Source organism: Scyliorhinus torazame, chromosome 10 (assembly GCF_047496885.1).
Source record: "Scyliorhinus torazame isolate Kashiwa2021f chromosome 10, sScyTor2.1, whole genome shotgun sequence".
NCBI lineage: Eukaryota > Metazoa > Chordata > Chondrichthyes > Carcharhiniformes > Scyliorhinidae > Scyliorhinus > Scyliorhinus torazame.
Window position 1 is genome coordinate 116455617 of NC_092716.1, and position 14457 is coordinate 116470073.

At 45.5% G+C, this 14457-nt stretch overlaps 1 protein-coding gene across 2 annotated transcripts in view; it reads left to right on the forward strand.

The window, feature by feature from the left end:
- The first annotated feature begins 2288 nt into the window (after window positions 1-2288).
- The window catches only part of necab2 (N-terminal EF-hand calcium binding protein 2), a 384124-nt gene continuing 371955 nt past the window's right edge, over window positions 2289-14457 (forward strand). The window contains exons 1-2 of one of the 2 annotated variants that reach the window (XM_072518659.1): window positions 2289-2571; window positions 3556-3580. In XM_072518659.1, coding sequence (XP_072374760.1) covers window positions 2338-2571; window positions 3556-3580 — 259 coding nt within the window. In that variant the 5' untranslated portion in view covers window positions 2289-2337. The remainder of the gene's footprint in view (window positions 2572-3555; window positions 3581-14457) is intronic. The other variant, XM_072518658.1, reaches the window with a different exon arrangement.

The window sequence follows — 14457 nt, forward strand, 5'->3', positions numbered from 1 at the left end:
GCAAAACCTGTTGGTGGGGTGCACTGCCGGTGGGAAAATTGAACCGCAACAACCGGAGAATTTTGGCCACAGTCACACAAACAGTCACACAGATGTGGCTATACATACAGACTGTCACAAACAGTCAGAGTCACACAGACTTTCATACAAACATAGACACTTACACACAGAGGCAGGCGCACAATTATTTTCTCGATTTTTAAGCTATGTTTGTTACATCTTGGGACTGTAGCTTTAAATTTAGGAGAAACGAACGGGGCCATGTGACCCGTTTTGGTGTCTGTCTGACTATAGATCTGGATGGTTTCATTGTTAAAAATCACAGGAAGGTTTAGATTATTTTACTGAGAAGATGTAAGCTATTTAATTTTGGAGACAATGGCAGCAGTCTCAGAATTTACAATGAGTAAGCTTGGAGTCTCCCAAAATCCCAGAAAGGCATTGAAGGTACTGGGTTGTGAACAGTTGTCCTGTATACTGTCCATTTACTTTGAAGATGACAGTGATTTGCAGCCAAAGATAACTAATAAACATTTTTACTTGAATGTAAGGCTGATGTGTTTCACATTGAAGAAAGCAGAGAATGTCACTTTGAGATCAGGTTATAGGCTTCTCCACAAATCAATGTTTATCTCAGAAAAACAACAGTTCTTTGTGGTCAGCAGAAAGTAAAGGCTGATTAACTTTGTGAGGTTCCTAGCTATATCCGAGAGGGCGACCGTTTCTAGCTAAAGAGAGGCATCTTGCAGCCATCTAAAGATTCCAGGAGATATGTTGTGACTTGGCCGGGGCGGGAGAATAATCATAGGTATAGGCTTTCCTGCTGGTAACCAAAGTTACTACTCAGCAAAATGGGAATACAAGAACACATTAAAAGATGGGAGAAACTGTTTGCTATAAGTACTGTAATTCTGAGGAGAGTGTGATGTGTGCCAAGTATACTAGGGCAATTTTTCTCTCTGTAGTTTAAAAAATAAATTGATTACAAAAAAAAAGTAGTGTCTCATCAATCCTGCTTTTAGTCATTTGTTACCATAAAAGTTTGAACTTACGTTCAAAAGCCAACAGGCTCTATGGGGATTGTAACAAGTCTCACAATGTAGACAAACGCAAACACACACAGGCACACACACTCATGCAGACACACAGTCACAAACACTCACACAGTCACACATAGACACACATACTCATGCAGACACACACATACAGTCACACACACACTCATGCAAACACACAGTCACACACAGACAGCAACACATTCATGTGGACACACAGACAGACACACTCATGCAGACACACTGGCTCATACACACTCATGCAGATAGACAGTCACACACAGGCACATACTCATGCCGACACAGTCACACACACACACACAGGCACACAGACAGCAACAGATTCATGTGGACACACAGGCAGACAGACACACTCATGCGGACACACACTGTCATACACATGCTCATGCAGATATACAGTCACACATAGACACTTATACTCATGCAGTCACAGACACACTCATGAAGACACACACTCTGTGGCACACTCATGCAGATACACAGACACACAACTTAATGCAGACACACACACACACTCATGCAGACGCAGTCAAACACTCATGCAGTCACACACACACACATTCATGTGGACACACACTCATGCACTGTCACACACACTCATGCAGATATACAGCCGTACAGACACACATACTCATGCAGACACACTGTCACACACACTCATCCAGATATAGTCATACACAGACACACACGCTAATGCAGACACGCACACAGACACACTCATGCAGACACACAGACACATATACAGACACTCATGCAGACACATATACAGTCACACACAATTACGTTCACAGTGAAACATTTATATATAAATAGATTCACAAAGTTTATTCACTGTTTACAATCAGTCTATAGCTGCCTGTTGAGAATGGTGCCTGTGGGGAGGTACCTACATCGATGGGGCAGCTGATAGCAGAAACCCCCAGTTTGAGGACAGGCAGGGGTGAGGGGTGGAGGAGTGGAGAAACGGAGAGGCTCTCAATTCTTTCTCTCCTCCTTGCGTGTCTCAATCACCCCTGTCTGTCTCTTAGTCCTCACTCTCTCTCTATCTATCTAGTTGTCTGCCTTCCGCTGTATCTCTCCCTTTCTCAATGTTTGCCTGCCTCCCTCTTTCTCTCTCTCTCTCCCGTTCCTCCTGTCTTCTCCACCCCTCCCTTCAGCCTCTCCATCCTCTTCTGTGGAAGTGCGTGAGCGGTGACGGGGAGGGGAGGCGTGTGGTGTTGCTGGTGCCGGGGTGGGGACGAGGAGGAGGGGGGTCTGCAGGATGTGTGATCAGGCAGCTCGCTACTGCAGGGACAGCGTCCAACACCTCGGCAGCACCCGCGACAAGCAGCCGGCACACCAGCGCGGTATCCGGGGGCTGGACGGGGTCCTGCGCTGGGTCTTCACCAAGATGAGCGACAAGAAGTTCGGGGAGAAGGAATCCCAGAAAGGGGAGGCAGCGTGCAAGGAACAGGTCATTCATGAGACCAGGAAAGGGATCTCAGTCATCCTGGATGTGAGTGGAGCTCCCTCTTTGTCACTGTCTGTCTCCTGTGTCCCAATCTGCTGGAGTTAGTGAGAGTCACCAGCCTAGCCTGGACACCAGCATTCAACTTCGGGCTTTCACTTTCATTGGCGATGTGTTTTGCTAATGGCCTCCGGCAGCATCCCTGTCAAAGAGATTCTCTTCAAACAAGAGGCAGAGGCGAACTTTCCCAGCTGAGTTGCCCCGCTTGTCTCCCCACTGCGGTCCAACCCGGCTGACTCAGTCTGGAGACACACTTACCTGTCACTGGAATAACATGGGGAACTGCAAATTGATCCATCAACTACAGAGCGGCTGGGCGTTAAGAGAAACACATAGAACGTATGGACAGAGAACTGAGAGGGATGGAGAGAGACAGAGAGGGAGAAAAGAGGACGAGGCAGAGTGAGGGAGAGGGGGAAGGAAACATAAGAGGGAAACATAGGAAAGCCGTGAGGGTAGAGGGAGAGAAACAGACCGAGAGAGGAGGGAATCAGAGGGGGGAACAGAGAGAGGAAGAGAGGAGCAGAGACAAGAGAGAAGAAGGGAAGGAACCAGAGGGAGAGAGAAACAGAGGGAGAACAGAGAGAACAGGGAGGGAGAGCGAGGCCGAGGAAGACAGAGGAAGGAGACTGACAAAGGGGAATAGAGAGAGAGAGAACAGAAGCCGAGAGTGAGGAGGGGGGCAGACAGAGGGAATAGAGCGAGGGGGACAGTTGGCAGCGATGACATCAATGTGGACGCTGCCCAAAGTTGGATCAAAGTACCGATGGAAACGTGAAATTGTGACAAGGAAGCGTGTGTTTGTGTGGATGTTTCTGTCGCTTTGACTTTCTCCAGACTAGATTGTCATAACATTGAACACGGGATTAAGTTTGGGGACACTGGTGTGGGTAATTTCTGTTAGAATTTCTGCCATGACTATTCTATGGAAGAAACTAACATTTAAAAAAATCTGTTTTCTCAACTCTCTAGATATTCAGAAGAGCGGATAAAAATGGTGAGTGTTAATTCATAGATTGAATATTGAAAATGATTTGTTGACTATATTGGGGAATATTGAAAATAGTGTTGATCGGTGGATTAAGAACAAAGAACAAAGAAAGGTACAGTACAGGAATAGGTCATTCGGCCCTCCAAGCTTGCGCCGACCATGCCGCCCGTCTAACCTAAAACATCTTTGTCACTTCCTCGAAAAACTCAATCAAGTTAGTGAGACATGACCTCCCCTTCACAAGACCATGCTGCCTCTTGCTAATACGTCCATTTATCTCCAAATATGAATAAATCCTGTCTCGAAGAATCCTCTCCAATAATTTCACTGCCACTGATGTAAGGCTCATCGGCCTGTAATTTCCTGGATTATCCTTGCTACCCATTTTATACACAGAAACAACATTAAATATTGAAAATAGTGAGTGTTGATCCATAAATTGAATATTGACAAGAGTGAGTTTGATCCCTAAATTAAATATTGAAAATAGTCGGTGTCGATCCATCGATTGAATATTGCAAATAGTGAGCTTGATCCATAGATTAAGAACAAAGAACAACGAACAGTACAGCACAGTTCAGCCCTCCAAGTCTGTGCCGACCATGCTGCCTGTTTCACTAAAACATCTTATACTTCCGGAGTCCGTATCCCTCTTTCCCATCCCATTCATGTATTTGTCAAGATGCCCATTAAACATCACTATCGTTCCTGCTTCCACCATCTCCTCTGGCAACAAGTTCCAGGCACCCACTATCCTCTGTGTATAAAAATGTCCCTCGAACATCTCATCTAAACTTTGCCCCTCACACCTTAAACCAATTTCACCTAATAATTGACTCTTCCACCCTGGGAAAAAGTTGACTATCCTCTCGATCCATGCCCCTCATAATCTTGTAGACTTTGATCAGGTCGCCCCTCAAATTCCGTTGTTTCAGTGAGAACAAACCAAGTTTATGCCCTCCATACCAGGCAACATACTGGTAAATCGCTTCTGAACCCACAAAAGGCTCCATATCCTTCTGGTAGTTTGGTGACCAGAATTGAACACTTATTCCAAGTGGCCTAGTAAAGTTCTATACAATTTCAGCATGACTTGCCAATTTTTATATTCAATGCCCTGACCGATGAAGGCAAGCATGCCGTCTGCCTTCTTGAATACCTTCTCCACCTGCATTGCCACTTTCAGTGACCTGTGGACATGTACACCCAGATCTGTCTGCCTGTCATTACCCTTAAGGGTTCTGCCATTTACTCTTTATTTCCCACATGTATTAGACCTCCCAAAATGCATTACCTCACATTTGTCCAGATAAAACCCATCTGCCATCTCTTCGTCCAAGTCTCCAACTGGTCTATATCCTGCTGTATCCTCTGACAGTCCTCGTCACTATCCGCAACTCCACCAACCCTTGTATCATCGGCAAATATACTAATCAGACCAGTTGCATTTTCCTCCAAATCATTTATACATATTACAAAGAGCAAAGGTATCAGCATAGTGAAAATAGTGAGTGTTTATCCATAGATGGAATAGTGAAAATAGTGATTGTTGATCCATAGATTGAACAGTGAAATTAGTGAGTTATGATCCATAGATTGAATAGTGAAAATAGTGAGTGTTGATCCATAGATTGAATATTGAAAATAGTGAGTGTTGATCCAAAGATTGAATAGTGAAAATAGTGAGTGTTGATCCATAGATTGGATAGTGAAAACCATAAGTTATGATCCATGGATTGAATAGTGAAAATAGTACATGTTGATCCATAGATTGAATATTGAGAATAGTGAGTTATGATCCATAGATTGAATAGTGAAAATAGTGAGTTATGGTCCATCGATTGAACAGTGAAAATAGTGTGTGTTGATCTATAGATTGAATGGTGAAAATAGTGGGTTGTGATCAATAGATTAAATGGTGAAAATAGTGAGTTATGATCGATAGATTGAATAGTGAAAATAGTGAGTGTTGATCCATATTGTGGAACATTGAAAATAGTGAGTGTTGATCAATAGATTGAATTGTGAAATAGTGAGTTTTGATCCATTGGTTGAATATTGAAAATAGTGAGTGTTGATCCATGGATTGAATACTGAAAATACTGAGTGTTGATCCATCAGTTGAATATTTAAAAAAATGAGTTTTGATCCATGTTTGGAGAATATTGAAAATAATGTGTGTTTTCCATTTTGTGGAACACAAAGAACAAAGAACAGTATAGCACAGGAACAGGCCCTTTGGCCCTCCAAGCCTGTGCTAATCACATGTCCTATCTAGACCAACCACCTGTACCCTTCTTTACCCCACCTGTTCATGTGCCTATCCAGATAAGTCTTAAAGATCACTAACGTATCTGCCTAAACCACCTCACTTGGCAGTGCATTCCAGGCCACCACCACCCTCTGTGTAACAAACTTCCCGCGCACCTCTCTGCTGAACCTACACCACCTCACATTGAACTTGTGCCCCTTTGTAATTATCATTACCGTCCTGGGAAAAAGATACCCCTTAAAGTTTTATAAACTTCTATCAGGTCGCCCCTCAGCCTCCATCTTTCTAGGGAGAACAATCCCAGTTTATTCAATCTCTCCTCATAGCTAATACCCTCCACACCAGGCAACATTCTGGAAAACCTTTTCTGTACCCTCTCCAAAGCCTCCACGTCCTTCTGGTAGTGTGGTGACCACAATTAGACACAGTGTTCCAAATGTGGTCTAACCAACTGTAACATAATTTGCGAACTTTTATACTCGATGCCCTGTCCGATGAAGGTAAGCATGCCATATGGCCAATGAGGAAACAAGGCTTTCTGTTAAAGGCCCAGCGATTTCATCTCTTATCTCCCTCATCAATCTGTGATAGATGGCATCTGACCCTGCGGATTTGTCCACCTTAATGCTTTTTAACACACCTAGCACTTCCTCCCTCGTAAAGTATTGAGTGTTGATCCAGAGATTGAATGTTGAAAATAGTGAGTGTTGATCCATGTTTGGGGAATATTGAAAATAATGAGTATTGATCCATATTATGGAATATTGATAATAGTGAGTGTTGATCCATCGATTGAATCTTGAAAATAGTGAGATTTGTTCCATTGATTGAATATTGATAATAGTGAGTGTTGATCCATAGATTGAATCTTGAAAATAGTGAGATGTGTTCCATTGATTGAATCTTGAAAATAGTGAGTGTTGATCCATCGATTGAATCTTGAAAATAGTGAGTGTTGATCCATATTGAAGTTATACCAATTTGAACATACTGTGGACTAAAGGGTTAAATTTCAAGAACAGGTTGTAAAAAGTTAACTTGTATCTAATTGGAATTTAAAAATTGAGGGGAAAGCTAAATGAGGTATTTAAAATATTGAAATGGATTCCGTAGAATTTTGATGGAAAACCTGGTTGCTCTGGAATTCTTGTCTTCATTACAAGCAGGCTGCAATTAAAAAGAGTGCAAGATGTGTTTCAGATATAACACAGCTTTGGTTAGAACCCAGTCTGCAGCATTGTGCTCATTCCTGAGAATCGCATCTCTCCTGCAGTTATATTATCTATGCAAAAAATGCAGCAGTGATTCACTTGCATGCTACTGGTACTCAAGAGGACAAACATTATTAGCTGAAGAGTTGAGGAACCGGAGGTGTTAATAAGGTTCAGCTGGGCATCAGACATGGTTTAAATGAAGAACTTATGGGCTGAATGGCCTTTTCCTCTTCCTTCATGATGAATGAGGGTATTTTTTATTCCTGTCAGAGGTTAATAGGTTTACACAGAAATATTGAAGAGCTTTGTTCAGATTGTGTCCTGCAACCGTTTATCTGATTTAAACCTGGGCCAGAATCATAACCGCTCTGGCTCCTGAAAATGTTGTTTTGTTCTGATTTCTGTCTGAGGAGACAACTCAGGAGGGGACAGGTTCAATGGGCCCCATCTCTTTCTGGCTTGACAAGAACAAAGAACAATGCAGGACAGGAACAGGCTCTTTGGCCCTCCAAGCCTGCGCTGATCATGGTGCCAGTCCAAACGAAAACATTTTGCATTTCCAGGGTCCGTATCCCTCTATTCCCATCCTGTTCATATATTCGTCAAGATTCCTTTTAAACGTCGCTATCCTATCTGCTTCTGCCATTTCCTCCGGCAACGAGTTGCAGGCACTCACCGCCCTCTGCAAAAAACCTCCCTCGCACATCTCCTCTCAACTTTCCACCTCACACCTTAAATCTATGTCCCCTAGTAATTGACTTTTCCATCCTGGGAAAAAGCGCCTGACTATCTACTCTGTCCTTGCCACTCATAATTTTGTAAACCTCTACCAGGTCACCCCGCAACCTTTGTCATTCCAATGAAAACAATCCATGTTTTTCCAACCTCTCCTCATAGCTAATACCCTCCAGACCAGACAATATCCAGACCAGACAATACTCTTCTGTACTCTCTCCAACGCATCCACATTCTTCCAGTAGTGTGGTGACCCAAATTGCATGCAATGTTCCAAATGTGGCCTAACGAACGTTTTGTGCAGCTGCAACATGACTTGCCAATTTTTGTACTCAATGTCCCGACCAATGAAGGCAAGCATGCCGTATGCCTTCTTGACTACCTTATCCACTTGTTTTTCGTCTTTCAGTGATTTGTGGACCTGTACGTCCAGATTTCTCTGCATGTCAATACTCCTAAGGGTTTTGACATTTATTATATAATTCCCACTGTATTAAACCATCCAAAATGCATTACCTCACATTTGTCCAAAATAAAGTCAATCTTCCATTTCTCCACTCAAGTCTCCAACTGATCTGTATCCTCTGACAATTCTCCTCACTTTCCACAACTCCATTAATCCTGTGTCATCCAAAAACTTACTAATCAGATCAACTGCCTTTTCCTCCAAATCATTTATATATACTATGAAAAACAAAGATCTCAGCACTGATCTCTGTGGAGCACCACTAGTCACAGCCTGCCATTCAGAAAAGCACCCTTCCACCACTCCCCTCTGTCTTCTATGACCAAGCCAGTTCTGTATCCATCTTGCCAGCTCACCTCTGATCCTGTGTGACCTCACTGTTTGTACCAAACTACCATGAGAGACCTTGTCAAAGGCTTTACTGAAGTCCATGTAAACAACTTCCACTGCCCTTCCTCCATCAATAATCTTAGTCACTTCCTCAAAATACCCGATCAAGTTAGTGAGACAGGACTTCCAGTTCAAAAAACCAGGCAGTCTCTCGTTAATAAGTCCATTTGTTTCTAAATGTGAGTAAATCCTGTCCCTTAGAATCTTCTCCAATAATTCCCTTACCACTGATGTTAGACTCCGAACTGGCCTATAATTTCCTGGATTATCCCTGCTACCCTTCTTAAATAAAGGAACAACATTGACTATTCTCCAGTCTTCTGGAGCCAATGAGGGTACAAAGATTTGTGTCAAGGCCCGAAAAATTGCCTCCCTTGCTTCCCTCAGTATTCTGGGGTAGGTTCCATCAAGCCTTGTGGAGTTATCTATTTTAATGCTGTTTAAGATGCCGAACACCTCCTCCTTTTTGATATCAATATGACCCAGGCTATCTACACACCCTTCCCTGGACTCACCATTCCCCAAGTCCTTCTCTTTGGTGAATAATAGAACAATAGAACATCACATCGCAGTACAGGCCCTTCGGCCCTCGATGTTGCGCCGACCTGTGAAACCAATCTAAAGCCCATCTACGCTATTCCATTATCATCCATATGTTTATCCAATGACCATTTAAATGCCCTTAATGTTGGCGAGTCCATTACTATTGCAGGCAGGGCATTCTATGCCCCTACTACTCTCTGAGTAAATAACCTACCTCTGACATCTGTCCTATATCTATCTCCCTTCAATTTAAAGCTATGTCCCCTCATGCTAGCCATCGCCATCTGAGGAAAAAGGCTCTCACTGTCCACCCTATCTAATCCTCTGATCATCTTGTATGCCTCTATTAAGTCACCTCTTAACCTTTTCTCTAACGAAAACAGCCTCAAGTCCCTCAGCCTTTCCTCATAAGATCTTTCCTCCATATCAGGCAACATCGTGGTAAATCTCCTCTGCACCCTTTCCAATGCTTCCACATCCTTCCTGGAATGCGGCGACCAGAACTGCATGCAATACTCCAAATGCGGCTGCACCAGAGTTTTGTACAGCTGCAACATGACCTCATGGCTCCGAGACTCAATCCCTCTACCAATAAAAGCTAACACACCGTACACCTTCAAACAACCCTACCAACCTGGGTGGCAACTTTCAGGGATCTATGTACATGGACACCGAGAACTCTCGGCTCATCCACACTACCAAGAATCTTACCATTAGCCCAGTACTCTGTATTCCTGTTACTCCTTCCAAAATGAATCACCTCACACTGCTCAGCATTAAACTTTATTTGCCACTTCTCAGCCCAGCTCTGCAGCTTATCTATGTCCCTCTGTAACTTGCAACGTCCTTTCGCACTGTCGACAACTCCACCGATTTTAGTGTCATCCGCAAATTTACTCACCCATCCTTCTACCCTCCTCCAGGTCATTTATAAAAATAACAAACAGCAGTGGCCCCAAAACAGATCCTTGTGGTACACCACTAGTAACTGAACTCCAGGCTGAACATTTCCCATCAACCACCACCCTCTGTCTTCTTACAGCTAGCCAATTTTTGATCCAAACCGCTAAATCACCCTCAATCCCATGCCTCTGTATTTTCTGCAATAGCCTACCGTGGGGAACCTTATCAAATGCTTTGCTGAAATCCATATACACCACATCAACTGCTTTACCCTCGTCCACCTGTTTGGTCACCTTCTCAAAGAACTCAATAAGGTTTGTGAGGCACAACCTAACCTTCACAAAACCGTGTTGACTATCCCTAATCAAATTATTCCTTTCTAGATGATTATAAATCCTATCTCTTATAATCCTTTCCAAGACTTTGCCCACAACAGAAGTAAGGCTCACTGGTCTATAGTTACCGGGGGTGTCTCTACTCCCCTTCTTGAACAAAGGGACAACATTTAGTACTCATTTAGTACTTTACCCATATTCCCTCCTCTGGCCTTGAGTGGGCTAATCTTTCCCTGGCTACCCTCTTGCTCTTTACATAAGTATAAAATGTCTTGGAAATCTCCTTAATCCTGTTTGCCTCGGACTTTTTATGACCCCTTTTAGCACACATGACTCCTTGCTTAAGTTCCTTCTACTTTCTTTATATTCTTCAAGGGCTTTGCCTGTTCTCAGCATTGTAGCCCATACAAATGCTTGCTTTTTCTTTTTGACTAGGCTCACAGTATCCCTCATTATCTAAGATTCCCCCCAATACTTGCCATACTTATCCTTCATCGTCACAGGAACATGCCAATCCTGAATTCTAATCAACTTGAAAGACTCCCACATGTAAGATGTTGATTTACTCTCAAACAGCACCCCCCAATCTAAATTCTTCAGTTCCTGCCAAATATTGGTGTGATTATCCTTTCTCCAATTCACACCTTCAACCGAGGACTACTCTTAACCTTATCCATGAGTACCTTAAAACTGACAGAATTATGGTCACTCTTCCAGAAATGCTCCCCTACTGAATCTTCAACCACCTGGCCGGGCTCATTCCCCCAAACCAGGTCCAGTATGGCCCCTTCCCTAGTTGCATATTGTTTCAAGAAACCCTTCTGGATGCTCCTTACAAGTTCTGCCTCACCCAAGCCTCTAGCATTAAGTGAGTCCCAGTCAAACATAGAATCATAAAATCATAAGCAGTAGGAGTCCATGTGGCCCATTCAATTTGCACCAACCCTTTGAAAGACCACCCCACCTAAGCCCAATGCCCTGCCTCCGTACCCCACCCAACCTGCGGGCACTAAGGGACAACTTAGCATGGCCACTCCACCTAACCTACACATCTTTGGACTGTGAGAGGAAACCGGAGCAGGAGGAAACCCATACAAGGGAGAATGTGCAAACTCCACACAGTCACCTAAGGCCGGAATTGAACCCGGGTCCCTGACGCTGTGAGGCAGCAGTGCTAGCCACTGTGCCACCATGCTGCCCAATATTGGGGAAGTTAAAATCATCCACCACAACAACATCTTTCCAAAATCAACATTGTGATTGTACCCTTCCTATTCCTGAGCTCTACCCAGATTCCCTCGCTGAATTAGCCCACTGAGGTGTCCTCCCACAGTACAGCTGTGATATTCTCCTTCACCAGTCGTGCAACTCCCCCACCCATTTTACGTCCCTCACTCCCCTGCCTGAAGCATCTAAATCCTGGAATGTTTAGCTGCCAATCCTGTCCCTCCCTCAACCAATCTCTGTAATAGCAACAAAATCATAGTTCCAAGTACTAACCAATCTCTAGGTTTATCTGCCTTACCTGTTATCCATCACATGTTGAAACAAATGCACTCCAGACCAGCAGACAGTCCCGCTGTATTCAGCAATATCTCCCTGCCTGCTCTTTCTCTTAGTATTACTGGCCCTATTCACTCATTCCCCCTCAGTTACTTCCACCTGCTGACTATTGTTCACGGCTCCCACCCCCCTGCCAAAGTAGTTTCAATCCTCCCAAATGACACTCGCAAACCTCCCAGTCAGGATATTGGTGCCCCTCCAGTTTAGATGCAACCCGTCCTTCTTGTACAGGCCCCACCTGTCCCGGAAGAGATCCCAATGGTCCAGATATCTGAAAAGCTCCCTCCTACACCAGCTGTTTAGCTATACTACCATCTTATTCCTGCCTCACTGGCACATGGCACGCTGGAGTTCCCGTTTTTTCACTTACTACCTAACTACCTGGAAATCCTGCTGCAGGACCTTGTCACTCTTCCTGCCCATGTCATTTGTACCAATGTGTTCCACAACCTCTGGTTGTTCACCCTCCCCTTCTGAATGTCCCGGGCACGCTCAGAGACATCCTTGACCTTGGCACCAAGGAGGCAACATATCATTCTGGAGTCTCTTTCATGTCCACAGAAGCGTCTATCTATTCCCCTGTCTATAAAGTCCCCTATAACAACTGCTCTTCTGCGCTTTGCCCCCCGCCAATGAACAACAGACCCAGCCGTGGTGTCACTGCTCTGGCTGATGCTGTTGTTTTCCTCTGGGACATACCTCCCACCAAACTGTATTGAAAACGGGTTCCATTAAATATGATTCACTGAGGTGCGGGTCCCACACACATTGGCTCTCATTGTGCACGGGTTCTACACTCACAGTTGCTTTCACTAGGGTAGGGGTTCACACATTCTCTCTGGAGTGCGGGTTCCATACACACTGATTCCCACTGTGATACGGATCACACAGACATTGACTCTCATTGGGGTGCGGGTTCCACACACACTGACGCTCACGGGGGTACGGTCCACACACAGTCGCGTTGATTGGGATATCGGTTCACGCACACTGGGCGGGTTTCTTCGTCCCGCCGCACCAGATTTCTGCTGCGGCACACCCTCGGGATTTTCCGTTTCGCCGGCTGGTCAATGGGGTTTCCCATTGTGGGGCAGCCCCATGCCGTTGGAAACCTCCGGCTGCCGACAAAACGGAGAATCATGACGGAGGGGAATTCAGCCCACTGCCTCTCAGTGGGATATGGGGTATGGTTCAAGCATGTGAGGCTGGATTCTCTGCACTCCAGCGGCGAAATCGTGGCCGGCGCTATGGCGGAGAATCCATTTTGGCGCACAAAATCAGAACCGGCGCCGGTTCCCCGATTCTCGCGTATCACCTGCGGCCATTGCTGGAGGCGCGCCCCGCCATTCTCCGCCCCCGACCGGCCGAAGTCCCGACGCCGTGGATCTAATGTGGTCCTGCTGGTCGGGATACTAGCATGGCCCGCGGCCGCCATGGTTGGGGGATGGCCGATCGGCTGACAGGGATTCCGATTCCGGACTAATTTTGGGCGGGCAGTCCGGGTCGGGCGCGCGGCCGATCAGGGGCACTATTTGGAGGGTCCGGCTCCGCGGTCACAGTCCGTCATGGAGCACGGCCCAGCTACTGGAGGCCGCCGCCGTGCGCATGCACAGCCTCTGACCGGGAAGTACAGGGGCCCGTATCTGCAGCAAAAGCTGCGAGCTTCTCGACGGTTCACTCCTAGTCCCCTGCAGGGCTAGGAATATGTGGCCCTTTAATGCTAGTTTTTCTGTCATGAATGGCGACAGTTTTGCTCCTTAATTGGAAAAAATGAATTGAGTACCCTGAAATTATAAAAAGAATATCTCGTATTGAATGCTTTTGGGCAGCACGGTAGCATAGTGGTTAGCACAGTTGCTTCACAGCTCCAAGGTCTCAGATTCGATTGCGTGCTTGGGTCATTGTCTGTGTGGAGTCTGCACGTTCTCCCTGTGTCTGCGTGAGTTTCCTCCGGCTGCTCCGGTTTCCTCCCACAGGCCAAAGATGTGCAGGTTAGGTGGATTGGCCATGATAAATTACCCTTAGTGTCCAAAAAAGGTTACGTGGAGTTACTGGGTTGCGGAGATAGGGTGGAGGTGTGGGCTTGAGTAGGGTGCTCTTTTCAAGACCTGGTGCAGACTTGATGGGCCGAATGGCTTCCTACTGCACTGTAAATTCTACAATTCAATGAGTTTTTATGACTGCGTGGGGACATAGTCCCAAAAACGGAGAATCCAACCCACTGACTCTCACGGGGGTACGGGCTCCACAGACACTGACTCTCACTGGGGTACGGGCCCCACACAAACTGACTCTCACTGGTGTACGGGCTCCACACACACTGACTCTCACTAGGGTACGGGCCCCACACAAACTGACTCTCACTGGGGTACGGGCTCCACACGCACTGGGCGAAATTCTCCCCCAACGGCGGGATGCCCGCCGACTGGCGCCAAAGCCGGCGCAAATCAGACGGGCATCGC